At 44.6% G+C, this 26442-nt stretch overlaps 1 protein-coding gene across 2 annotated transcripts in view; it reads left to right on the forward strand.

Annotated features, from left to right (window-relative positions):
• The first annotated feature begins 484 nt into the window (after positions 1-484).
• ace (angiotensin I converting enzyme (peptidyl-dipeptidase A) 1) overlaps positions 485-26442 on the forward strand; it is a 144929-nt gene continuing 118971 nt past the window's right edge. Inside the window, exon 1 of one of the 2 annotated variants that reach the window (XM_052038907.1) lies at positions 485-863. In XM_052038907.1, coding sequence (XP_051894867.1) covers positions 642-863 — 222 coding nt within the window. In that variant the 5' untranslated portion in view covers positions 485-641. The remainder of the gene's footprint in view (positions 864-26442) is intronic. The other variant, XM_052038906.1, reaches the window with a different exon arrangement.

Raw genomic sequence — 26442 nt, forward strand, 5'->3', positions numbered from 1 at the left:
TGGCCAGTGTGAACAGCTAGCCAGGTTCTGCCTGGGTTCCTTTTAGTGCTGTTGTTTTGCATTTACATGAATTGAGTGAAATGTAAAGCTGCAGACTCCTCAAAGAATGAAGAAAGAGACAGTGAGCACGGCTTCAGAGAGAGCCCATCTGACAGTGTGAATATATGCGTGTGAGACTCTGTGTGTGTGTGTGTGTGTGTGTGTGTGTGTGTGTGTGTGTGTGTGTGTGTGTGTGTGTGTGTGTGTGTGTGTGTGTGTGTGTGTGTGAGAGAGAGAGAGAAGGGGGGGGGGGTATTCAGTCTAAGGTTCCTTCTGCCACCATTCAGAGGCAGTGTTACATTAAGCGAGACTCAGCTCCTGTAATAAGAAGCAACCTTCGTACAGCAGGAGTAAATCTGCTGACAGATGTGAAGAAATTTGCTTGGGCTTTTGGCAGCCGATGGCTCAGGGAGGTGCTTTGACACAGAGTGTTGTACAACAAGGAAGCAACCAAGGAGGGATTTTATTATTTTGAACAGTCCTATCAGTGACAGCTGTAAGTTAATGTGTTATTAGCGATACAGAACTGGGAAAACTGGGCTGGACACAATTGTATTTATAGAGGCTGGTGCAGGAGAGAGAGCACTGAGAGGCATCAGAACATGCTAACCACCATGCCCTTGCTGCTTGGATTGTTCACCCTCCTTGGCAGCACTTGTGCCCTGGATAATGCTTCAATGCCTGGCAACTACACCATAGACGAAGCAGGGGCAAGTCATTTTGTGACCGAGTATAACTCAACAGCAGAGATCGTCCTCTTCAAGAGTGTTTCAGCCAGCTGGGATTACAACACGAACCTGACTGAATACAACCAACAGAAGCAGGTACTGTCTTCCAGCTCTTCCTATTAAGCTCTAGCAGCTATACTGCCTGATCTCACTGCCTGACCGACACTGCTCCAATTTCCATCCTTCTGCTCGTCCTGCATTTCCTTCACCTGATGTTCACAACCCTGCCGTCAGTCATCCAGACCCTGGCTCTGGAAATCCCTCTCCGAACCTCCCCATCCCAACCCTCCCCTCTCAGAGGCTTCTTGGAACCTTCTGCGTCAAGAGCAGTGAAAACCAGGAATGCACGATCACAGTGGCTGAGGGGAATATCGTGGATGCAGAGGTTCACTTGTACCTCCTCCAGTCTAGTGTACAGCATTAGTGTTCACTTCATGGACATTGATCTAATAATGAGGAGGTTGCACAAAGGCTGGATAAAGACATGAGAGAGAAATGAACAGGCTATTTCAGGAGAATGAGATGAGGAGGGACGACAGGAAGACTCCGGGAAATAAATTCCACCATAGCCAACAGGTGTATTGTAATTTTTGTATAATTCTATGTAAATTTTTAGTCAACTGTCCTACTGACTCCGTAGATAGGCTGGGTGCCATATTCTGTTTGATAATGCTGTTGTGAAGACTTCACATTAAAGGCGATCGACAAAATGCATGGGGGGAGCGAGTGGTTAGACATGCAGTGCCTTTGGCCTCCCTGACTTATTGACCGACTGCAAAAAAGCTCAGGTATACAGAGATACCGGCTGGGAAACAAGCAGACAACCTGCACCATGTTATAACTGACCAGTTAAGGGCAGCAGGTACTGTTTCTTAAGAAATAAAAAATTAATGTGTAATGTACAAACCATGAGATATTAATGGAAGCATGTTAAGTGTTTCATGCCAACCTCACACTTTGTACTTCTCATTGGGAAATTTCTCCTTATTCATTCACCTTTGATGTTTTTTGAATCATTTTGAATGTTTCTGAATGTGAGAGACAGAAATGTTCTTAGTTTTTGACAAGTTTGACAGCCAGCTAACCCCTGGGGATCTTGGCTTAGCCAGCTGTCAAAGATGTTGTAAGTTTTGTCATTGGGCTTGTTCTGGCACTGTCCATCTCTGAAGGAGAGTCGTGAGGAATCTCATGACTTGTTCTCCAAAGCCCTCCAAGTCGGGCTTTGGAGAACGAGAGCACAAACACAATGGGTAGGCTTGTTCTGGTCACTGGTCAGCAGTGAGCGAGGTGGACATGAGTGGACATGAAGCTTTGTCTGATCAGGAAAGCATTTTGTTACGTACCAGCAACGATAGAAACACACTGAGTCATGTACAAGTGTTAAAAACTATTTTATTAATAACTACTTATGTTAATAAGAAAAGTAAAAACATTAGATATCAAACATAATCCCCAAAACTAAACTCAAAGTGTGTGTGTGGCAAATTCCCAAACCCCAAGTCTAGGAATAGTTCTCAAAGTTCAGTTCAGCAAGTCATCAGGTGAAACGTGAACAAAGGCTTTTACAAAACCACTGTTGACCAAAGAGAAAATGTAGAGAGAATGTAGGGAGAAATTACGAAGTCCACATGTTCCACGATGGAACCCATACGACACCTCAATCTCCGATGATCTCCATTGCTTTGTTCCGAAGTATCTGCCACCCTGAAGGCATTCGATACGTGGCCGCCCACAGAGATACCTGTTTCCCACTACAGGTTAACGACAAAGTGGACTCCACTTGTTTGCTCCAAAAATCCATACATGGATTGTAGTGACAGACACAGCTATTGTTCTTCATCCATTGTTACAGAGACCAGCAGTCAGTCTCTCCCTCTCTCTCTCTCTCTCTCTCTCTCTCTCTCTCTCTGACTCACTTTGATTCACTGAGCAAAACTGTCAGCACATTGTATTAATCTTCTTGCTGTCTTGATGACACCACACACACACATTACTACTCTATTGTCCAGGTGCCTTAAAGGGACATTCACCAAATAGCAACCTGACTCGTAACAAAATAAACTCCAGCATTTCTAGGCCTGTGATCTCAGCATATACCACCACCACCACCGGTTTCTAGGCCTGTGATCTCAGCATATACCACCACACCCACCCCCCCCCCGGTCCCCTCTGCCCACTGTTCCCCTCAGGATATGCCTCCAAGGAAATGTGAATTAAGCAGATTTAATGTGGTCAGTTGCTATTGAAATGTCAATAGGACTTGACCAGCAGTCAATGTGGGTCAATGATATACATCCCCTGACCAGCATTGGGTTATTGCTGTGCGGGGATCATACAGCAGTGATGAGGTTCCTGAGAATGAAACGCAGAAGATGAAAATGTGTCACTCTGAAGGCCAGACAACTACAGTCTGATCAGACACATAGAATATCAGAAACAATGCAGAAGAACAGATGGAGGGAACCAAAACTGTAATAACTCAATAAGAAGCAGGTAATGAAATGCTGGGGATATCTCTCAATGTGCTCCCGCTGTAGTTAATAGATATCAATGTTTCTTATCATTAGAATATGCAAACTAAAAATGTTTCCCTGAACAACCAGGCTTTGGCAGTGAGTCTGACCAGAGTTTGAAGCAGTAAGCTGAAGACGAGGCTTTGAAAGTTGAGGAGCTGCAGAATGCAATTGTACATCATGATCTCTCCAACTTTCTTAACTTAGTCTTAGGTGCTGGAAAATAATAAATCAAGTTCAAATGAACTGACTGAAATAAAATGGACTTTAACCGTGCCCACAGGCAAGAGCTAAGAAACAGTTCCTCCACCTTAGAAACCACCTGATATTCCTTTTTTAAGATAAGATTTAATTATCAGTCATGTGTATATCAAAACACACAGTGAAATACATCACAAGACAAGGGAGTAGAAGCAGGCCATTCGTCCCATCGAGTCTGCTCCAAGGAAAAGGAAAAAAGAAAAAGAAATGAGAAATTGGGGGAGGGGGCCAAAAAAAAGGGAAAAAACCTAACCCCAATTTCTAGCCCTATCCCCATATCCCGTGATACCCTGACTATTTAGATATCTATCTATCTCCTCCTTCAACGCCCCCACTGATCTGGCTTCCACTGCTGTACGTGGCAAGGAATTCCACAAATTCACCACCCTCTGGCTAAAGAAATTTCTCCTCATCTCTGTTTTAACCCTGTACCCTCTAATTCTAAGATTGTGCCCTCTGGTCCTGGACTTACCCACCAAGGGAAACAGCTTGGCCACATCTACTCTGTCCAGTCCTTTCAACATTTTAAATGTCTCTATGAGGTTCCCTCTCATTCTTCTGTACTCCAGTGAGTACAGTCCAAGGGCCAACAAACGCTCATCATATGTAAGCCCTTTCATTCGTGGAATCATCCTCCTAAATCTCCTCTAAACCCTCTCCAACATCAGCACATCTTTCCTAAGATATGGGGCCCAAAACTGCACAGAGTATTCCAAATGAGGCCTCACTAGTGCCCCGTAGAGCCTCATCAACACTTCCTTACTTTTATACACTACACCTCTCAAAATGAATGCCAACATAGCATTCGCTTTCTTTACCACCAATCCAACCTGGTGGTTAACCTTTAAGGTATCCTGCACGAGTACCCCCAAGTGCCTTTGTACTTCTGTACTTTGAATTTTCTCTCCTTCTAGATAATAATCTGCCCATTTATTTCTGTTTCCAAAGTGTACAACTGTACATTTCTCAACATTGAATCTCATCTGCCATTTCCTTGCCCATTCTCCTAAACTATCTAGGTCTCTCTGCAACCTTCCTGTCTCCTCAATACTCTCTACTCCTCCACCTATCTTGGTGCCATCCGCAAACTTAGCCACAAAACCGTTTACTCCATCATCCAAATCGTTAATGTACAAGGTAAAAAGAAGCGGCCCCAACACCAACCCCTGCGGAACACCACTAGTAACCGGTAGCCAACCAGAACAAGATCCTTTTATTCCCACCCTTTGCTTCCTGCCAACCAGCCAATGCTCCACCCATTCTGTTATCCTATCTGTAATTCCATGACCTCTCATCTTATTAATCAGTCTCTTATGCGGCACCTTGTCGAAGGCCTTTTGAAAGTCTAAATACACAACATCTACCGCCTCTCCCTTATCCACCCTATCTGTGATTTCTTCAAAAAACTCCAATAGGTTGGTCAGGCAGGATCTTCCCTTCACAAAACCATGTTGGCTCGGACCTATTTTGCCTTGCACCTCTAGGTATTCCATAACCTCATCCTTGAAGATCGACTCCAATAACTTTCCCACCACTGACATCAGGCTAATAGGTCTGTAATTTCCTTTATGCTGCCTCCCACCTTTCTTTTACAGTGGAACTACATTTGTGACCCTCCGGTCCTCCCGAACCATGCCAGAGTCTATTGATTCCTGGAAAATTATCACCAATGCCTCTGCTATCTCTAAAGCCACCTCCTTCAGAACCCAGGGATGCACCTCATCTGGTCCAGGAGACTTATCAGTCTTTAGCCCATTTAGTTTTCCTAGCACCTTCTCTCTAGTAATCTTAACTGAACTCAGTTCCATTCCGTGAGACCCCTGACTAACTGGTATATTGCTGATGTCCTTCACAGTGAAGACTGATGCAAAATACTCATTTAGTTCTTCTGCCATCTCTTTATCATCCATTATAATCTCTCCCACACCATTATCGATTGGTCCTATATCAACCCGTGTCTGTCTTTTACTCCTTATATATTTAAAAAAGCTCTTAGTATCCTTTCGAATGTTATCTGCCAACTTCCTTTCATAATTCATCTTTTCTTTCCTAACGACCTTCTTAGGTTCTTTCTGCAGGTTTTTAAAAGTTTCCCAGTCTTCTGTTTTCCCACTAATTTTTGCTTCCTTGTATGCCCTCCCTTTTGCTTTTATTTCAGCCTTCACCTCTCTCGTTATCCACATTTGTGCCTTTTTTCCATTCAAAACCTCCTTTTGCATAGAGTGTTCTGGGGGCAGCCGCAAGTGTCGCCACGCTTCCGACACCAACATAGCACGTCCACAACTTCCTAACCCGTACGTCTTTGGAATGTGGGAGGAAACCGGAGCACCCGGAGGAAACCCACGCAGACACGGGGAGAACGTACAAACTCCTTACAGACAGCGACGGGAATCGAACCCCGATCGCTGGCACTGTAATAGTGTTTATTGAAGTCAAGGAGAAGGAAATTGGATGGGATGTAAAAAGGGCAGCAGGCCCAAAATTCTGCTGCTCGTGTTTGAACCCACAACAACTCCCATTTGCCGGTGACCTAGCCCCTTGGTAATCAATGACTCCTTTCTCCAACAACTGAAATCTGCAGAGCTCACCTTCACTTCACGTCTATCCATGGTCAGAGTGAATACTGAGACAATGGGCCAAATAGCCCAGGGTTCCAATGCAACACCATTTCAGTGAGAGAGCAGGGGGATGAGCTAGCTGACTACAATGTTTTATGGTTACAAGTTTTACTAAAGGGTGACTTGTTTCCCAAGTACATGGACTGCAGTATGTCTCTGAAAACTGGTCGCCGATGGTCAATGTTGCTGTTGAGAAATTGTTATCAGATTCCCTGTAATATGAAACATATGTAATGTAGTAAAAGCGGAGAGCAATTTATAAGCTAACACAGTGTCAAAGTAAATGTTCCATGCCTCAAACGAGCAATGAAATGGTGACGTGCAGGACACCACATGTGCTGAAGGTGGCCCCTCTACACAAAAGCACTTGTGTCACAGAACAGACCGTGCGTGACTGAACACTGACAAAAGCCTTCTCTTCACAAGCTCTGCCTATGTGGGAGGCAGTGAAGGGAGATGGGCAGCACCCATGGCCACAGGTACTGTGAAGCTGGCCCTCTCTCCTCTGAGTTCTGCAGGATTTTCACCCGAACCTCAAGTGTGGTTTGCATTCTGTTTCTGACAGCAGTTTGTGGCTCTACTTCCTCACCTGCACTGAAGGTGGGGCAGTACCTCTCCTTCCAAAGAAATTTGGCATGTCCCCTTTGACACTCACCAATTTTTATCGATGCACCGTAGAAAGAATCCTATCCAGATGCATCACAGCCTGGAATGGCAACTGCTCTGCCCAGGACTGGTATTGGTATTGGATTATTATTGTCACTTGTACCAAGGTACAGTGAAAAACTTGTCTTGCATACTGATCGTACAGATCAATTCATTACACGGTGCAGTTACATTGAGTCAGTACAGAGTGCATTGAGGTAGTACAGGTTAAAAACAATAACAGTGCAGAGTAAAGTGTCACAGCTACAGAGAAAGTGCAGTGCAATAAGGTGCAAGGTCACAACAAGGTAGATCGTGAGGTCAGAGTCCATCTCATCATATAAGGTAACGGTTCAATAGTGTTATCACAGTGGGGTAGAAGCTGTCCTTAAGCCTGGTGGTGCATGCCCTCAGGCTCCTGTATCTTCTACCCGATAGAAGAGGAGAGAGAATGACCCAGATGGGTGGGGTCTTTGATTATGCTGCAAGATACTGCAGAGAGTTGTGGACACAGCTCAGCACATCAAGGAAACCAGCCTCCCCTCCATGGACTCTGTCCATACTTCTTGCTGCCTTGGTAAAGCAGCAAGCATAATCAAAGACCCCGCCCGCCCTGAATATTCTCTCTTCTCTCCTCTCCCATTGGGCAGAAGATACAAAAGCCTGAAAGCACGTACCACCAGGCTCAAGGACAGCTTCTATCCCACTGTTATAAGACTATTGAATGGTTACCTGGTACAATAAGATGGACTCTTGACCTCACAATCTACCTTGTTATGACCTTGCACCTTATTGTCTACCTGCACTGCACTTTCTCTGTGACACTTTATTCTGCCTTCTGTATTGTTTTAGATAGATATGGATATTTTTAGATATTCATTTATTAGTCACATGTACATCGAAACACACAGTGAAATGTGTCTTTTTGCGTTACTGAGAATGTGCTGGGGGCAGCCCGCAAGTGTCGCCATGCTTCCGGTGCCAACATAGCGTGCCCACAGCTCCTAAACTGTACGTCTTTGGAATGTGGGAGGAAACCGAAGCACCCCGAGGAAACCCATGCAGACATGGGGAGAACGTACAAGCTCCTTACAGACAGTGGCGGGAATTGAACCTGGGTCGCCGGCACTGTAATAGCATTACGCTAACCGCTACGCTACCGTGCCACCCCTTAGTTACCTTTGTTCTACCTCAATACACTGTGTAATGAATTGATCTGTATGAACGGTATGCAAGACAAGATTTTCACTGTAGCTCGGTACATGTGACAATAATAAATCATTCTAATTCAAGGCACTGCCAGCCACGCATCTGAAATTTGGCAGACGACTCAGGGGCCGAGGGAGAGGCAGTGGAGGTGGTCCAGAGGATGAGGCATGCCCTGCATTGACCAGAGGCAAGCCACCCACTCGCCTTCCTCACCCTCCTGTCCCTCTGGGTTACATGTCCTCCTCCAGTTCCTCACTCAGACCTGGGCGAGCATGTTAAATGCCCTCCACAAACAGTCCTCTCTCCTCACCTCTGAAAGGTGTCCAATAAGGGAATGCAATCCAAGGCTCCCTACTGTTAGATAAAGCCTTCAGAGAATTTAAGGAGTAAATTCTAATTTATGAGGCAGTTAGACAGGCCCATGAACAGGCAGTGAATAGAGGGATACAGACCATGTGCAGGCAGATGGGGTTAGTTTAAGTTGGCATCATGAGCCGAAGGGTGCAGTTCTGTGTTCTATCTTCTACACAGTGCCAGAGTTTTAACAAAGTGCCTCAGACAGTTGTCCGATGTGTATCAGAGGTCCTTCTCATGGCTCCACCATGCCTTTAAGTAGCATTTACAACTCACATCAACAATAGCCAATAGTAAACTCCTGGCTTTTGCGTAGAGTGTTCTGGGGGCAGCTGCAAGTGTTGCCACACTTCCGGCGCCAACATAGCATGCCCACAACTTTCTAATCCATACGTTTTTGGAATGTGGGAGGAAACCGGAGCACCCGGAGGAAACCCACGCAGACACGGGGAGAACGTACAAACTCCTTACAGGTAGTGGCGGGAATTGAACCCGGGTCACTGGTGCTGTAATAGCGTTACGCTAACCGCTACACTACCGTGCCTGCTGTTGTTTGGAGCAGTCTATTTACTTACTTCATTACATACCATGTTCGTAATGCTGTGTCTATTTACCGTTCTTTTCTGGTTTAACTTGGTGGGGGCAGTTAAATATGATGGGACAGGTAAACGTATGCTGGTGACTCAGTGTGTGTGATGCCCACGAGATTCATGATGCCATTTCTTTATCATAATGCCAGCATCCAGACAGCACCAACTACTTCTTTAGTGCTTGTCCATGGGGTGATAACTCATGAGGGGTTAACCCCAGCTGAATCCACACTTGCACCTCGTAAAGGGGAGGTGCTCATCGCTGGCTGCTGCTTGAGGAAGCAATTGCAAATCTTTGTGGAGCTTAGACAAGTCGTGGGACCTTGGGGTGCAAGTTCATAGCTCCATCTGTCAGGTGACCCAGCTGAGTGGTTGTCAGTGGTGCCACAGAAAGGTATATGGAGAGGCCACGCTCTGGTGAATTTCTTTCAATCACCAGCAAGCCTACAAGTGATTAAGGCTTGAACTAGTGCAGGTGGTGAACAGGAAATTAGGTGGTGTGGGTAGTTATAGTTATGGTGGGGGTTCTTCCTGCTGCTGATTGATGGGTTGATGGGTTCCTTGTGTGTGATTGACACATAGAACATAGAACAGTACAGCACAGGAACAGGCCCTTCAGCCCACAATGTTGTACTGAACAAATTAAACTAGTAATTAAACGCCCAACTAAACTAATCCCTTCTGCCTACACAATGTCCATATGTTCTCTGTACATTCAGGTGCCTATCTCAGAGCCTTTTAAACACCTCTGTATATCTGCCTCCACCACCACCCCTGGCAGTGTATTCCAGGCACCCACCGCTCTGTGTAGCAAACCTGCCCTGCACATCTCCTTTAAACTTACCCCCTCTCACCTTAAATGCATGCCCTCTAGTATTAGACATTTTGACCCTGGGAAAAAAGATACCAGCTGTCTACTCTGCCTATGCCTCTCACAATCCTATAAACTTCTATCAGGTCTCCCTTCAGCCTCCGCTGCTCCAGAGAAAACAATCTATGTTTGTCCAACCTCTCCTCATAGCACATAATCCAGACAGCATCCTGGGAAACCTCTTCTGCACCCTCTCCAAAGCCTCCACATCTCTCCTATAATGGGGTGGCCAGAATTGAATGCAATACTCCAGATGTGGCCTAACCAGAGTTTTATAAAGCTGCAACATAACTTCCTGACTCTTAAACTCAATGCCTCAACTAATAAAGACAAACATGCCGTAATGCTTTCTTTACCATTCTATCAACCTGTGCAGCCACTTTCAGGGAGCCATGTGTATAACTGGATGATTGCAGACATGTTTGGTAGGACTGGTGTCAAATCAACACCTACTATCCAGACATGACACTGCGCTCCTGTACTATTAAGCAAAGAGCCCCAGTGCTAACAATTTGTGCTTGTAAGTCAATATCAAAACTAGAAGCAAAATTTCAGCCATAATACCAAGAGAAATTGTGCCTTGCAGTCCATTTGTGTCCTAGTCCTCTCGGGAGGTCTCACTTGACCTATCTGAATGAACCCTTCACTGGAGTATCTGATCTTGAAAGACAAAACGCAGCTATGGCAGCCTTTCAGAGTATTCTGTGGTATATGTACTCTGTGGAAGAAGGTAAGAAGTTGCATCCATCCTTATCAGATCGTGGGAATGTGTAGGCGAAGTGTTACCTTGACTGCAGAGACGTGATAAGGGAGTTTACATGTTATCTGTCAGTTGTGGTGTTCTGTGAGTGATGGATGAGGATTATAACACATCTCAGCATTCCGTTTCTGTCTGCATCCAAACTCCCACAGCTCAACCAGAACTTTCCACTGCATTTTTATCCCTTTAATTTAAAGCCAGATTGGTTTGCTGGGAAACCCAGTTGGGTGAATTTATTTGTTTTTAGTATATGGGCACGGCAAGCAAGGCAGCCAGTATCACTACCCCAATACAGCCGACTGTTATCTTCCGTCTGCAGTGGTCTAAGAAGCTACTGAGAATGTGGGGGTGTGCTTGTAACCCTGCTGTAGGTTTGCTGGTAACACAACAATTGCCGGAGTTGTAGATAGTGAGGATGGTTGCCTAAGGATACAGGGGGACATAGATCAGCTGGAAAGTTGGGCGGAACAGTAGCAGATGGAATTTAGTCCAAACAAGTGTGAGATATTGCATTTTGGGTCATCTAATACTGGTCAGGCATTTACAGTAAACAGCAGGGACGTTAGAAGCATTAATATACAGATGGGGTGCAAGTTCATTGCTCCCTGAAGATGGCAACACAGATGGATAGGGTAGTGAAGAAGGCATTTCATTTGCCTGCCTTATAGACAAGGGTATTGTGTACAAGAGTTGGGACAAGATGTTGGTTAGGCCACACTTCGAATATTGTGTGCAATTCTGGTCACCACACTATAGAAGGGATGTGGAAGTGCTAGAGAGAGTGCAAAAAAGATTCACCAGGATGTTGCTTGGAATGGAGGGCTTTAGTTACAAGGTGAGATTGGATAGGTTGGGATCGATCTCACTGGAGCACAGGACGCCGGATTAATTACCTCATTATAACTCTGGAAGCTCACTGAATGGAGATCAGCTGTGTTCTTCAGAAGAGTAAGAATACTTCAAAATCTCCCTTGTTCTGTAAAATACTTCAGACAGCTGTGAGGTTATAACATCAAAACCTGTTTTCTCAAGAGATAGTTCATGGGACTTGTGAAATAGACACAGGGTTGGTTATCTGGCCCTTGAACCTGCTCCTGCAAATAACATAAAACTCCGATAATCCAGCATCTGATTATTTGGAAATTGTAACTGTCCTACATCTGGCTCCCTCATTGGTCTGCAATAGGAGCCGGCAGTCCACAGTGAAAGCAGGGTGTGTGGTCAAAGCCAGGTCTGGAGTGTGGGCTGGGTGTGTGTCCAAAACCAGCATTGGGGTCTGCACCATCAGGGGTCATGAATGTGAGTGGCTGTCGGGGTCTGGAGTACTTGTAACATTTTGGGGTCAGTCTCAGGGTTTGCTGAATCTTGGTAGCCAGTGGTGATATTCACTTCTTGTTAAACTGTTACTGGCAGCCTTGGTGGCTTTGCCCGAAGTTTCTTTCTTAATAACACTTGATCACACTGACACCCACCCCCTTTAAACTCACTGAGTTCACCTGAAGGTTTATTGCACAACTGTGTAACATGTAATAAAAGTGAAAAGCTTGGATATTAACAGGGGTAACGTCCAATGGCTCATCTGGCACCACTAAAGTCCTGAAGGTGCCAGATTTTCGGAATTTTACTGGAATAACATTACAGCTGATCTATTCATTGGCCTCGACTCTGTTTGATCTCTATAACCCAGTTCCCTTGCAGACTGAAAATCTGTCACTGGCTGGAGTGTACCTAATGACCCACAGCGTCCTGGGTGGACAACTCTCAACCATATCAGAGATGAAATCATCCCTCATCTCAGGCTTAAATTGTTCCTGGTTCGATACGCTCCCATAGGGGAAAACACATGCACAGCACCTCTCTTCCAAGCCCCATACAATTTCTAATGTCTCAATGAGATTGCTTCACATTCTTTTTAACTCCAAAGAACAGTGGAATATTGTCCTCAATCTTTCTTCATGGGACAGCCCTCCTCACCCCAGGAATCCATCCCATGAACATCTGAGGGACCACCTAGAAGGGAAGAATATCTCATTGCAGATAAGAGCACCTAATCTGCATGCATTACTTCGGATGTGATCTCACCAACTCCTCAGAAACCATAGAAACCATAGAAAACTACAGCACAGAAAACAGGCCATTTGGCCCTTCTAGTCTGTGCCGAAACATTATTCAGCTAGTCCCATTTACCTGCCCCCAGCCCATACCCCTCCAGACCTCTCTAGTCCATGTATCTGTCCAATTTACTCTTAAAAGTTAAGAGCGAGCCCGCATTTACCACATCAGATGGCAGCCCGTTCCACACTCCCACCACTCTTTGAGTGAAGAAGTTCCCCCTAATGTTCCCCCTAAACCTTTCCCCTTTCACCCTAAAGCCATGTCCTCTTGTATTTATGCAGCTGTGGCAAACCTCCCCCACATTTATACTCCAATCCCTTTGCAATAAGAACACACAAATGCAGGAAGATAAGAGTAGAAGTAGGCCTCCATGCCTAACAAACCCATCCCACCATCATAGCTGATCTATGCTGGCCTCAACCCCTCTTCCCCATAACCCTCAATTCCTCGATCTTTCAAATATTTACCGACTAGCACCTTAAATATATCTAATGGTCTCTCATCCACCACCTTCAGGGGCAGAGATTCACTACCCTCTGAGAGAAGAAATTTCAATGTATCTCACTTATAAATGACCAGCCCCTTACTTTGTATCTATGTCCCCCTAGTTTGTGACTCTCCCATGGGTGGAAACATCTCAACATCTATCCAGTCGAGCCCCATTAGGATCTTACATCTTTGAATAAGGTCACCTCTCATTCTCTTAAACTAACAAGGAATACAGACCAAAACTCTCTAACCTCCGTTGATAGGACAACCCTCCCATCCCAGGAACTGCCTTTGGGCTGCCTGCAATGTTACTTTATCCTTTTTTCAGTGAGGCAACCAAAACTGTACACAGTGTTCTGGGTGTGGCCTCACCAACACCCTGTACAACTGTAACAACACTCCCCCCCCCCCCCACTATTTTTAAACTCTAATCCCTTCACAATAAAGGCCAACATGTCATTTACCTTCTTAACCACTTGTTGGACCTGCCTGGTAACTTTTTGTGATTCATGCACTGGAGCACCCAGATCCCTCTGAATTTCACTCACGTGCTGTCTCTCTTCATTTAGGTAATAATCTGCCTTTTGATTCGTTTTACCGAACTTTACGACCTCACATCTCCCCACATTAAACTCCTTTTGCCAGGTTTTCACCCAATCACTCAATCTATCTACATCCCGTTGCAGAATCCCGATGTCCTCATCACAATATGCCCTTCCACCCATTTTTGTATCATCAGCAAACTTGGAAACTTTACATTTCATTTCTTCCTCCCGATCATTGATATAAATAACAAACAATTGAAGATCAATTGGTGGTTGGTGCGGATGTGGTGCACTGAAGGGCCAGCTCCCGTGGTCTATGCCCCATAATGTTATAAACCATTGGAAAGCAAGATAGTGTTTGCCGAGTTCAGACAAAGGGTTCATGGACTGGAGGTAATACATCGAGCAAATAAAAGTTCTGGTACTGGAGTTTCTAGAGATTAAGCAATAGTGGAAAAGTAAATTGTGTGTGGTTTTGGTGAGGGGGTCAAACACCATTTGAAGGGTTGAGTGTTTGATTGTAGGTTAACAACTGTGGTTTAAAAAGGGGAGAAAAGAAGGATGGATGAATCCCACACTTTAACAATCTAAAGATGAATGTGCATTTCAATTAAGTGGGTTTCCATGCAAATTAAAGTCAACAACAGACAAAAAGGTGACAGTGGTGGCTTGGAAAATTTCACACTGTGATCAAACAGGATGTTAGGAAGGGAAACTATCTACAAACTGGAAGAAGACCAAATTCAATGCAAAGAATCAAAGAAGGTACATCAGGGTGATTGTTGGGAGAGATGGAACTCAAGTCTCCACACAGAGGGGGAGACATTACCGATTTTATTGAATGTTAGCAGCAAATGCTGAAATACTCAGCAGGTCAGGCAGCATCTATGGTGAGAGAAACCGAGTTAATATTTCAGCTTAATGACCTTTCGGCAGAATGGTCTTTGCTTTTGTTAATTAGTTTAATTCCATCCATTGTTTTAGGCAGTAAGGTTGTGGACAGGGAGGGCAAAGTCAGTTCTGATGGGAGCAAAATGGAGCTGGTGGTAAGGGAGAAGCAGTGAGCCTCAGCACCTTGTTTCCCTTGTAGTCCAGCACAGTCCTGGATAGAATTAGGCCAGGATCAGACAGGAAATTCAAATACATGGTACCAATCTGTGGTGGCATTCAACAGTACTGGTTGGTCCCAGGTTACAGCAGGGTTCCGTTCCTGTGAACCCCTCATAACCCGGACAGTTTACAAGTTGGAAATGCAGCCACAAACCGAGTTCCCAGAAGGCAGGAGATACCTGCAGCCCTGCAACATGCCGGCAAATCCATCCCACTGGTCTCCCAAAAGCTCATTCATATGTACGGCCTGTACATAGGTCGGGTGTTCCAGCCAACCATCAACCACCCTTTTACACTTATCCCATTTTTTTTTAACCTCTCACATCTCACGGACTCCCCTGCTTCTCTTGCCTTTCGCTGTGCATGTTTTTGACATGTGGAAGGAAACCAAGGCACCAAGAGGTGAGGAGGGCATGAATATTTACGGTGCTGTGTGAGCTTCCAATCTAGTGAGCAACTTGATCCAGGATGGTGTGGCTGGAGCTGGACCAGTCTAGGCAAGTGGACAGAACTGCATCACATTCCTGTATTGTGCTATTTCTAAAGCTTTTTTTTAATGTCATTGAACAGCCCCAATTTAGAAAGATTTTCAGAGTCAGGGGAGAGTCATTCACAAAAGAACACTTCGCCGCTGACCTGTTTTTGCTGGTCTTGTTAAGTTTCTGGTCGGCGTTGATCATTCCTTCCTCCCCACACACACCAAGGTCCCTATCGACAGCGGGGATTTGATGCTGGGAACAGTTAATAGAGGATGGTTTGACTCCCACTTGTTGGAAATACTCATTATTTGGTCTCTGACTGTTACTTGACACTTTTACCAAGTCCTGGATATATGTTAGAACAGGTCACTGTTAGAACAGGTCTGCTGCACAACGAATTTAATGAATATTGTGTAATCATCAGTAAATCTCTCCAATTCTGCGCTATCTGGAGGAAATGTCATTGGTAAAGAATACAATATGCTGACTATGTAGCAATACGAACTGGGAATAATTATCTAAGCATAAATTCTGCAAAAGATAATTTGTTTTGCAAAAGAATGTCAGAGATCCTGTATGGTATATACCGTGAATGTAAATTAAACCCACTCATCCACTAAATTGAAAAACAAAGGTTGATGTGGTCAAATGACTGGAATCTTGTGCCAGCTGCTCAGCAGAGCATTTGCCATTGTGTTGTTAATGAACCGTGCTGAGGAATGTCCTGGAGCCAAGGTGATTACTCTCAATCATCCACAGGAGGTTTCCTGGACCAAGGATTTAGTACCCAACACTTGGCTCCAGATCTTATTGTAATTTTGGTCCAACGTGGGCAAAAGAACTGAACTTCAGTGGTGACGTGTAGGTGACAGTCCTTGATGTTAAGTTAGTAGTTTAGAATCATAGAGTCATAGAGCAATACAGCACAGATACAGGCCCTTCGGCCCAACCAGTCCATGCCAGTTACAATGCCCATCCAGCTAGTCCCAGTTTCCTGTGTTGGGCCCATATCCATCTAAGCCCCACCCCTCCATGTAACTATTGAGCTTTCCACCTGATTCCCAGTGACACCAAGTTTACATAAAATTTTTGATGCCCTGCATGATCAAATTGGAAAGTCAAACCAGTGTAGGACTTATACAATGAATGGTAGGGCACTAGGGAGTGTAATGGAACAGAGGGACCTAGGAGTACAAGTGCATAGTTCATTGAAAGCGGCATCACAGGTGGACAGGGTGGTGAAAAAGGTGTTTAACATGCTGGCCTTCATCAGTCAGGGCACTGAGTATAGTAGTTGGACATTATGTTGCAGTTGTATAAATCATTGGTGAGGCCGCACTTGGAGTACTGTGTGCAGTTTTGATCACCCTGTTAAAGGAAAGACGTGATTAAACTAGAAAGAGTGCAGAAAATGTTTATGAGGATGTTGCCAAGGCCAGAGGGCCTGAGTTATAGGGAAAGGTTCACCAGGCTAGGTCTTTATTCCTTGGAGTGTAGGAGAATGGGCAAGCAACCTTATCAAAGTGTTTAAAATTATGATTGACATTGATAAGGTGGACTGTAACAGTCTTTTCCCTGCTGGAGGAAGTGGTTGAGGCAGGTACAATAATATAATTTAAGAAGCACTTGGATAGGTACATGGAGGGGTGGGGCTTAGATGGATATGGGCCCAACACAGGAAATTGGGACTAGCTGGATGGGCATTGTAACTGGCATGGACTGGTTGGGCCGAAGGGCCTGTATCTGTGCTGTATTGCTCTATGACTCTATGATTCTAACTACTAACTTAACATCAAGGATTGTCACCTACACATCACCACTGAAGTTCAGTTCTTTTGCCCACATTGGACCAAAATTACAATAAGATCTGGAGCCAAGTGATGGGTACTAAGTCCTTGGTCCAGGAAACCTCCTGTGGATGATTGAGAATAGATGGTAAAAGACTGGAATGGATTTGTCCTGCTTTTTGTGGAAAGAACATACCAGGGGATTTCCCACATTTTCAGGTAGATGCCAGTGTTGTAATTGTCCTGGAACAACTTGGCTGGGGACACAAGTGGTTTTGCAGAACAATTGTTTTCAAGTAATTAATATATCACTGCCAATGAAAGACTCTGTGCCTCTGGTGTGTTTGGACTCTTCCTTAATTCCAGAGGAAGTCGACATCTGTGGTTATGGGCACCAAGAGAAGTAAGCTGGTACAGGATGGTACAGCATTGGGAAAGAGTCTGAGCCATTCAGTAGAAATGGGAGAACATACTGCATTTACTGGTACAGCTCTACAGTGGGAAAGTGAGGCCAATTTCAGCCCTGTGACAACCTCAGGAGGAGCTCAGCTTGGATCATCTGCTCACCATTTCAAGATGGAATGCTTCAGTACTGTAGACACATGCTGGACCCACCACCGGTGAACGTGTCATGAGAGACTCACTAGTTTTGACGTCAGAGGAGTTTGGATCTTCTTGTACGCAGGAAGTTAACGTACCAATGCGGTTAGGAAAGCAGAAAGAAATGCTAATCTGTATTGCAAGTTGTTAACATAGTCAGGTCAGCAGAGAAGAACAGAAAGCTCCTGATTCCTCTGAAGAAGTAAAACTCAAATAAAACCAGAACTCACATTTCTTTAGCTCCCAAAGCTTCCAAAAACCACTTCACTGTTAATGGATTACACTGAAACCCCATTTATTACAGTTTTGTGGACAAGTATAGCAACCAGTTCACACAGAACCCTCATGTGCAGTAATCAGATAAATGATCAGTTTACACACTTTTTGGTTAGGTCAGGACATCGGGAGAATTTCCTGCCATTACTTCAAAAAGTACCTTTGTACACTGTCACAAACCAGCAACAAAAGAAACACACTGAGCATGATTCAGTGTTAAAACTATTTTATTAATCACTACTTATGATAATACGTAAAATAAAAGTAAAAATGTTAGTATGTTAGAATTCAAAAATGTTAAACCTCGAACATTAACCCCAAAACTAAACTCTTCGTGTGTGTGTGTGGCAAAGTCCAAAACTCCCAGTTCCGGAATGGTTCTTAAAGTTCAGTTCCGCAAGCCATAAGGTGAAACATGAGCAAGGGCTTCTTCAACAACCACCGTTGTCTGAAGATAAGATGTAGATGTAGAAAAACATAGAGAGAGTACATACGAAATCCAAATGTTCCATGATGGAACCCAAACGACACTTCAGTGTTTACTCGGTAGTGACTTCCTCACCCCGAAAAGCATCTGAACTGTGGTCGTCCACACAAATACCTGTTTCCTTCTACAGGTCAGCAACAAAGTGAACTCCACCGGATTACTTCCGACTTCCATACATGGATTTCAGTGGCAGACACAGTTATTGTTTCTCATCCATCGATAGAGAAAACTAGCAGGCTGGTGTCTCTCTCCCTTCTCTCTCTCTCTCTCTCCTTCTTCTTACTTCTTCAACAACGTCATTACGTCCTTTATCTTCTATTGACGTAAGTACGCCCCACACACACATACACACACACTCTCTATCTTAAAGGGACTTTCACTGAGTCCGTAACACCTCCCACCTAAAAAAAAAATTTTCCCAAGAAAATTTTAACCGCGCATACAGTTAGTAATGTTAATAATTATCATTCTACACAACTACAGACTATCAGATTAGTACTGATACATGTTTCCCATTTGGATTTATGGGTTAAAGCATAATCATCTGCCAACCTAGCAGTTTCTTGTAAAGTTTCCACTGCCTTTTCATTTAAATATGTTGTTAATTCAGCTGGAACACATCTTTTAAAGTCTTCCACTAGTATCAATTCTGTCAATTTATCATAATCCCCATCTACATTTTTAGCCAGGCACCATCGTTCAAAACATATTCTCTTTCCATTGGCAAATTCCATATAAGTCTGATCTGCAGATTTCCTCAAGTCTCTGAATTTTTGTCTATAAGCCTCAGGGACCAATTCATAGGCCTTCAAAATAGCTTGTTTTACCTTGGTATAATCAGCTGCATCCTCAGCAGACAAAGCCGAATAAGCTTTTTGAGCTTTACCTTTAATCACACTCTGTACCATAAGAGCCCATCCTTTCCTTGGCCAGTTTGAACTCTCAGCAACCTTTTCAAAATGTTGGAAATACTGATCAACCTGATCTTCCTCAAACGGAGGGACTAATCGAACCTCCCTGCTGGCTGAAAAACCATCATTAGAATCAGATTCCGAACTCCTACGCTTCATTTGTAACTCATGCTGCCTCTTTTTCTCCTCGTTATCCAGCTCCATCCTCTTCAATTCCATCTGCTTCATTGCTAGATCAGCCTCTATCTTCATCTGAGTTAGCTTTTGTTCAGTCTCTAATTTCTTTTGTTCGGCCTCTAATCTCTTTTGTTCTCGTTCAGCTTCTAATTTATTTTGCTCTCGTTCAGCCTCTATCTTTGCCAGCTGCACCTGTGCCTCAGAAATTGCTATTTCACTGCCAGGAAACTGTTTTAACACTTCCTTCTCAAACACCTTCTTTTCCACATAATGGCCAGCTATCAGTCTCTGAATATCTGCCTTTCTCATAGATTGCTTTACTTCTGTAAGGTTTAGCCTTGTAGCAATCTTTATCAAATCATCCTTTTTCGCCACCTCCAATCCCTTTTGGGTTGGTGACTCCAAAAATGCCTTAATATCCATTGCTGCTGGTTTCCACACACACAAGCCAATTAAAAAGAATTTATCAGACCTCCCTCAAAAATCTTTGGATTGAATCCCGAACAAATCTCGTCAATCTGGGGTACAATCCCAGACGACACTCGTTAACCTTGGGAACTATCCCGGACGAATCTCATTAACCTTGGGAACTATCCCGGACGAGCCCCCAATTTTGTCACAAACCAGCAACAAAAGAAACACACTGAGCATGATTCAGTGTTAAAACTATTTTATTAATCACTGCTTATGATAATACGTAAAATAAAAGTAAAAATGTTAGTATGTTAGAATTCAAAAATGTTAAAACTCGAACGTTAACCCCAAAACTAAACTCTTCGTGTGTGTGTGTGACAAAGTCCAAAACTCCCAGTTCCGGAATGGTTCTTAAAGTTCAGTTCCGCAAGCCATAAGGTGAAACATGAGCAAGGGCTTCTTCAAACAACCACCGTTGTCTGAAGATAAGATGTAGATGTAGAAAAACATAGAGAGAGTACATACGAAATCCAAATGTTCCATGATGGAACCCAAACGACACTTCAGTGTTTACTCGGTAGTGACTTCCTCACCCCGAAAAGCATCCGAACCGTGGTCGTCCACACACAAATACCTGTTTCCTTCTACAGGTCAGCAACAAAGTGAACTCCACCGGATTACTTCCGACTTCCATACATGGATTTCAGTGGCAGACACAGTTATTGTTTCTCATCCATCGATAGAGAAAACTAGCAGGCTGGTGTCTCTCTCCCTTCTCTCTCTCTCTCTCTCTCCTTCTTCTTACTTCTTCAACAACGTCATTACGTCCTTTATCTTCTATTGACGTAAGTACGCCCCACACACACATACACACACACTCTCTATCTTAAAGGGACTTTCACTGAGTCCGTAACAACACAGCCTGACTAGCAAACAATGGGGCATACCAAGGATAATATATCCAGAAACCCTGTCAGAATTTAGCATGTTTTAATGAAATCACCTCTTGTTCTTCTAAATTCAAGGGAGTTCCTGCCTACACTGCTGAATCTCTCGTCATGTGACATAGGAATCAAATGTAGGTCTCCTATAGTCGGAAACAGGGGAAATCACATCTGGGAACAATGAAATAACAGAACAATTAAATACAGACTTTGGTTGTGTCTTCATAAAAGAAGACACTTAGAATTTCCCAGGTACGTTTGGGAGCAATTGCCTATGAAGAAAGAGGAATTGAAGGAAAAGCTTAGCAGGTCTGTCAGCATCTGTGGAGGGGGGAACAGTTAATGTTTAAGGTCTGTAACCCTTTGTCAGAACTGGGAAAGAGAGAGCTGCAAATAGATCTTTAGTACAGACACTCCCTTTGTCTTGAGATTCTCAATGTAATTCCAAATGCTCCTTATTTCATCGAGGCCTGGTGAGACAGTTCCTGGAATATTGGGTACAATCTGGTCTAAATCACATTGGATCTTCTTTGCATACACCTCACAGCTCAGACCACGCCCACCCCACCTGCCAGCTTTGGGTTATCTGCAAACTTAGAGATGTTACATTTAGTTCCCTCATCAAAATATTGACATGTATTGTTAAAAGCTGAGGTATAGGCACAGATTCCTGTGGTGGTCGTCATCACTGCCTGCTAGCCTGAAAAAGACCCGTTTATTCCTACACTGTTTCCTGCCTGTCAATCAGTTCTGAATCCCCAATCTTTACGCCTGTCCCATGTGCTTTAATTTTGCACTCTAACCTCTTACATGGGACCTTATCAAAACCCTTCTTAATGTCTAAGTACACCACATTTACTGGCTCTTCTTCATCTCTTCTATTATTACATTGACAGAAAGAAAAACTTCAGTAGATCTACGAAGCACCATTTCCCTTTCATAGAACCATAGTGACTCTGTCCAATCCTGTTAATGCTTTCCAAATGTTATGTTTTTGCATCTTTTATAATGGATATTCGTGTTTCCCCCATTATTCATCTTCCACTTACTGGTCTATAATTCCCTGTTCTTTCTCTCCATCCTTTTTTAAATAGTGGGTTACATATACCATCGTCCAATGTGTCGGAACTGCTCGAGAGGCTATTTTCAGGGCCACTTCCTTTATTATTCTGGAATGTAGATTATCAGGCTGTGGGGATTTGTCAGTCTTGAGTCCCATTAATTTCCTTCAGTTCCTCCTTCTCAATAAACCTTTGTTCACCAACATTTCTCGAGGTTCCTGCTTTTGTAAAGTCTGTATTTAATTGTTCTGCTATTTCATTGTTCCCAGATGTGATTTCCGCTGTTTCTGACAGTGGGAGACCTACATTTGATTCCTAAGTCACATGATGACAGACTTAGCAGTGCAGGCACGAACTCTCTTGAATCTAGAAGAGCCAGAGGTGATCTCATTAAAGCATCCAAAATTCTCACAGGGCGTCAGCAGGTGAATACAGAGTTGATGTTTTCCCTGGCTGGGGTGTCTTTTAGCAGGACTCAGCATCTCAAAATGAAGATGACATAGATGAGAAGAATGTTTGTCACCCAGATGTTGGTGAATTTTTGGAATTTTCTACCTGAGATGACAGTTGGTATTGGTATTGGTTTATTATTGTCACTTGTACCGAGGTACAGTGAAAAACTTGTCTTGCATACTGATCGTACAGGTCAATTCATTACACTGTGCAGTTACATTGAGTTAGTACAGAGTGCATTGAGGTAGTACAGGTAAAAACAATAACAGTACAGAGTAAAGCGTCACAGCTACAGAGAAAGTGCAGTACAACAAGGTGCAAGGTCACAACAAGGTGCAAGGTCACAACAAGGTAGATCATGAGGTCAGAGTCCATCTCATCGTATAAGGGAACCATTCAATAGTCTTATCAGAGTGGGGTAGAAGCTGTCCTTAAGTCTGGTGTTCAGTTTTCAAGACAGATGGCGATGGATTTTTAAATGTTATTGGGAATCGAGGGATATTGTTATTGCAGGAAAGTGGAGCTGAGGTAAGGATTGGCGATGAGGGGCCAAATGGCCTAGTCTTGCTACTTTAGGTCCCTCAAAGTGAGATTCTTAAGTGGGGGGGAGGGGGGACTGGTGTGGGGAGAGAGGGTGTGAGGGATGGAGGTGTGGGTGGGTCGTCAGGGACTTGCAGATGTGGGAGTAGAGTGTGTAGTGGTGCGCGGAAGGGTTATTGGGGGGGAGGGCATTGGGCTGCTGGAAGTGTGGCGGGACAGTGGTGGGCAGGATCACAAACTGCAGTTTGTACCCACTTCCATGCATGTGATCACTGACAGAGCTGGCACTGGCACTGGCACAGTGAAATCCTCTCACCCGCCTCTGCCCACTGGCTCTGGAACAGTGTGCCGATGCTGAAGAGGCCAGCAGTTTTTTCACAGTTTCTGGAGTCTTTGGTAACTATTTTCCTTATTCCTCCTCACTCAGATACACTGCAGAGGCTTTTTTTATGGCATCAAAGTCTGCATATTAAGAACTCAAAGCTTCCACAATTGCGACCTCAGCAACATGCTGTTAGTGATAGCACAACATCTTCAAACCTTCATTTTTTATTATAGCTATAAGACATTTTTATTCGGACTAGAAGCTGGAGTTTCCTGAACCATGAATGTTGACACTGAGTACAGGTTGCTTCATCTGGTCTTTACGTCCCAGGAGCTTGGAATGTGAGAGGCACATGACTCTGTCAGAGGCCACTGTTACGTTTGTTCTTCATCAAGAGACAAACTTCGCGTGGGTTTAACATCTGAACATTTTTATTAACCAACACACCAGCCTGGCTTGCTTTCCCTCTCTTTTTACAGCCACCTCCTGTTCCCCCATGTGACCCCTTGTATTGCCTACTTGGAACTGTAGTTCTTTATTATACCTACATAATAACACAGCCACTGCCTGTGGAGAATGTGCTGGCACTTTGATGAAGGTGTCCAATCACTACCCCTCCATCAGCTCTTATGCTGTGAATCTTACAGCGTACATTTTACTGATGTGCGATGCTGGATATCCCCGGTATATGAACTGAAGTTAATTACATCTTAATTTAGTGTGCTAAACAAGTGCTGATTTTATTGGCAGTTGTGGGGGCATTAAAAATATTGCAAAATTGAGGCAACTTACCTTTAAGAATCGTTGGGGCGCTTTTCACCCTGACTGCTGCATTAAAATGCAAGCTGCATGATTCCTGACAGCAGCTGCCTGCAGAGGGGGCAGCTGCTGCCAGGAATCATGCGAAGCAGGTCACAGACTTAAAGACCTCTCTCCATGGCAGCCACGGTACAGCAGCAGAAAAGAAGGGGCACAAGTGTCGTGTGTGTGTGTGTGTGTCTGTGTGTGGCAGCAGCTCTTCTCTCCCCCCCCCCACCCCCGCCCCCACACCTCATCACGATCACAAGTTCAAAGCCAAGAATGGTCTGAAGAAAATGGGAGGCATGGGCCCATCACTCTGCAGAGAGCCTGGTCCTTAGCTCTGCTGAGTACTAATGCAACACACGCTGTGAGACTCAGCAGTGAGAAGGGAAGTTTACAGAGCATTAACTATTCATGCAGGCAATACATAATTTTCCCAGCAGGGAACTTTTTAATTCACATTTCCTTGCTGACCATCTGAGAGGCTTGTGCCTTGTTTTACTGGGAGTTAAAAGCAAAGGTCAGAGGGTACACATTCACTTCCATTGGCAAGGCAGAATCAGTATAAGGAGGACATCAGCCACACCAAGGTGATTCTCATCAGGGCGTGTGTGGTCCAATCTTGCTACGGGCAGGATCTCAACAGCAAAGGATCGCTATGATGTTAAAGCATAAGCAGATACTCAAATGATGCATAAATAAAAAGGCACAAATGGTTCCAGTCTCCAGGTTGTAGATTGTCTCCACCCTTGTCCAGGGTTGTACAATGGCTTGGATTCATGAACACATCCGTGGTACAATCCAAGAATGTAAACAGAAGTTTTCAGGTGTCAGATCACCAAGCACACTAGCTCAGCCACACCACGGTTCCTGCTTCAGCTGATGTTCAGTGGCGACCACAATAAGTTTGCTCAAAATGTGAATGCACTGTCTGCACCACTCTGGTGGTGTGCTGCAGCATGTAGCAGCCAGGATCTCTTGCATGGTCTGTTGTACGCTGCCGTGACAGAGCAAAGGGAAGATCAGGCTCAGCAGCAGAAGCAGGGTAAAGGCTCACACCAGGAAGGCCAGGAGGAGCTGATCCACCCTCTACACCAAGAGCCCCCTGCCAGCTCTCCCCACTGGGACCATCCTCCTGCTCAGGGTATGAGGTAGATGTGGTCCGAGAAACTTTGAGTCATAGGACCACAGTGGCACAGCTGGTAGAGCCGCTGCCTCACAGTGCCAGAGACCGGGGTTTCAATCCTGACCTCTGCTGCTGTCTGGTGTGGAGTTTGCACGTTCTCCCTGTGACTGCACATGTTTCCGTGGGTGCTCCAGTTTCCTCCCACGTCCCAAAGATGTGCGGGTTGGTAAGTTAACTGGCTACTCTAAATTGTTCCTAGCATTCAGGTGAGTGGAAGAATCTCGGGGGAGTTGATGGGATTAATGTTGGATTAGCGTAAATGGGTCAGTGTGGGTCGATTCACCAAAGGGCCTGTTCCATGCTGTCTCTCTATGAGTGAACATACAGCAAGGACACAATCCTTTCAGACCACTGAGTCCATGTCAGCAAGCAACCATTTACACTAGTCTCAATTTATTGTCCACCCCTCGAGGAGAGTGCTGGATTGCAACAGAAATATGTTTGTGGATTTGTGATTGAGTCTGCAGGGGGGTTCTTTTGGTCATGAACTGCTCAGCAATGTGAGTGCCATAGGCCACTGTTTTCCCCCTGCCTGCTGACAGACAGCGCCACTCCTTGGTCTGGTTGTAAGGGAACCCTCTTGCTTGCAGGTACAGTCCTGAATAGGCGAGAGAGGCTGTGCTAATGTGCAACAGCCCAGCTATTGGACTGATCAATACAAGCTTTCTATTAGTGACTGACTGAAGGTGATTTAACCTGGTGTGCATCAAGCTGATGACATTTCCTGGCTAAATTCCCACAGCAAGATTGGACTGGCCACTTCTCTGGACTGCAGCTAAACTCCGATAATTCGCTATTCGACTATCCGCAAATTCCAACAGTTCAGCACCTGATGTTTGCGGCACTCCCCATCTACTCACCAGGGCCCCGATCCCAGTTCTCCCGAGTAACAACTGTGGTAGAACGCGTGCTGAGCAAGTTTTGTGGGCAGGCACGGTGGTGTAGCAGTTAGCGTAACGCTATTACAGCACCAGTGACGCCGGTTCAATTCCAGCCGCTGTCTGTAAGGAGTTTGTACAGTCTCCCCGTGTCTGCGTGGGTTTCCTCTGGGTGCTCCGGTTTCCTCCCACATTCCAAAGACATACGGGTTAGGAAATTGTGGGCATACTATGTTGGCGCTGGAAGCGTGGCGACACTTGCAGGTTGCCCCCAGA

This window comes from Pristis pectinata, chromosome 25, assembly GCF_009764475.1.
Source record: "Pristis pectinata isolate sPriPec2 chromosome 25, sPriPec2.1.pri, whole genome shotgun sequence".
Lineage (NCBI taxonomy): Eukaryota > Metazoa > Chordata > Chondrichthyes > Rhinopristiformes > Pristidae > Pristis > Pristis pectinata.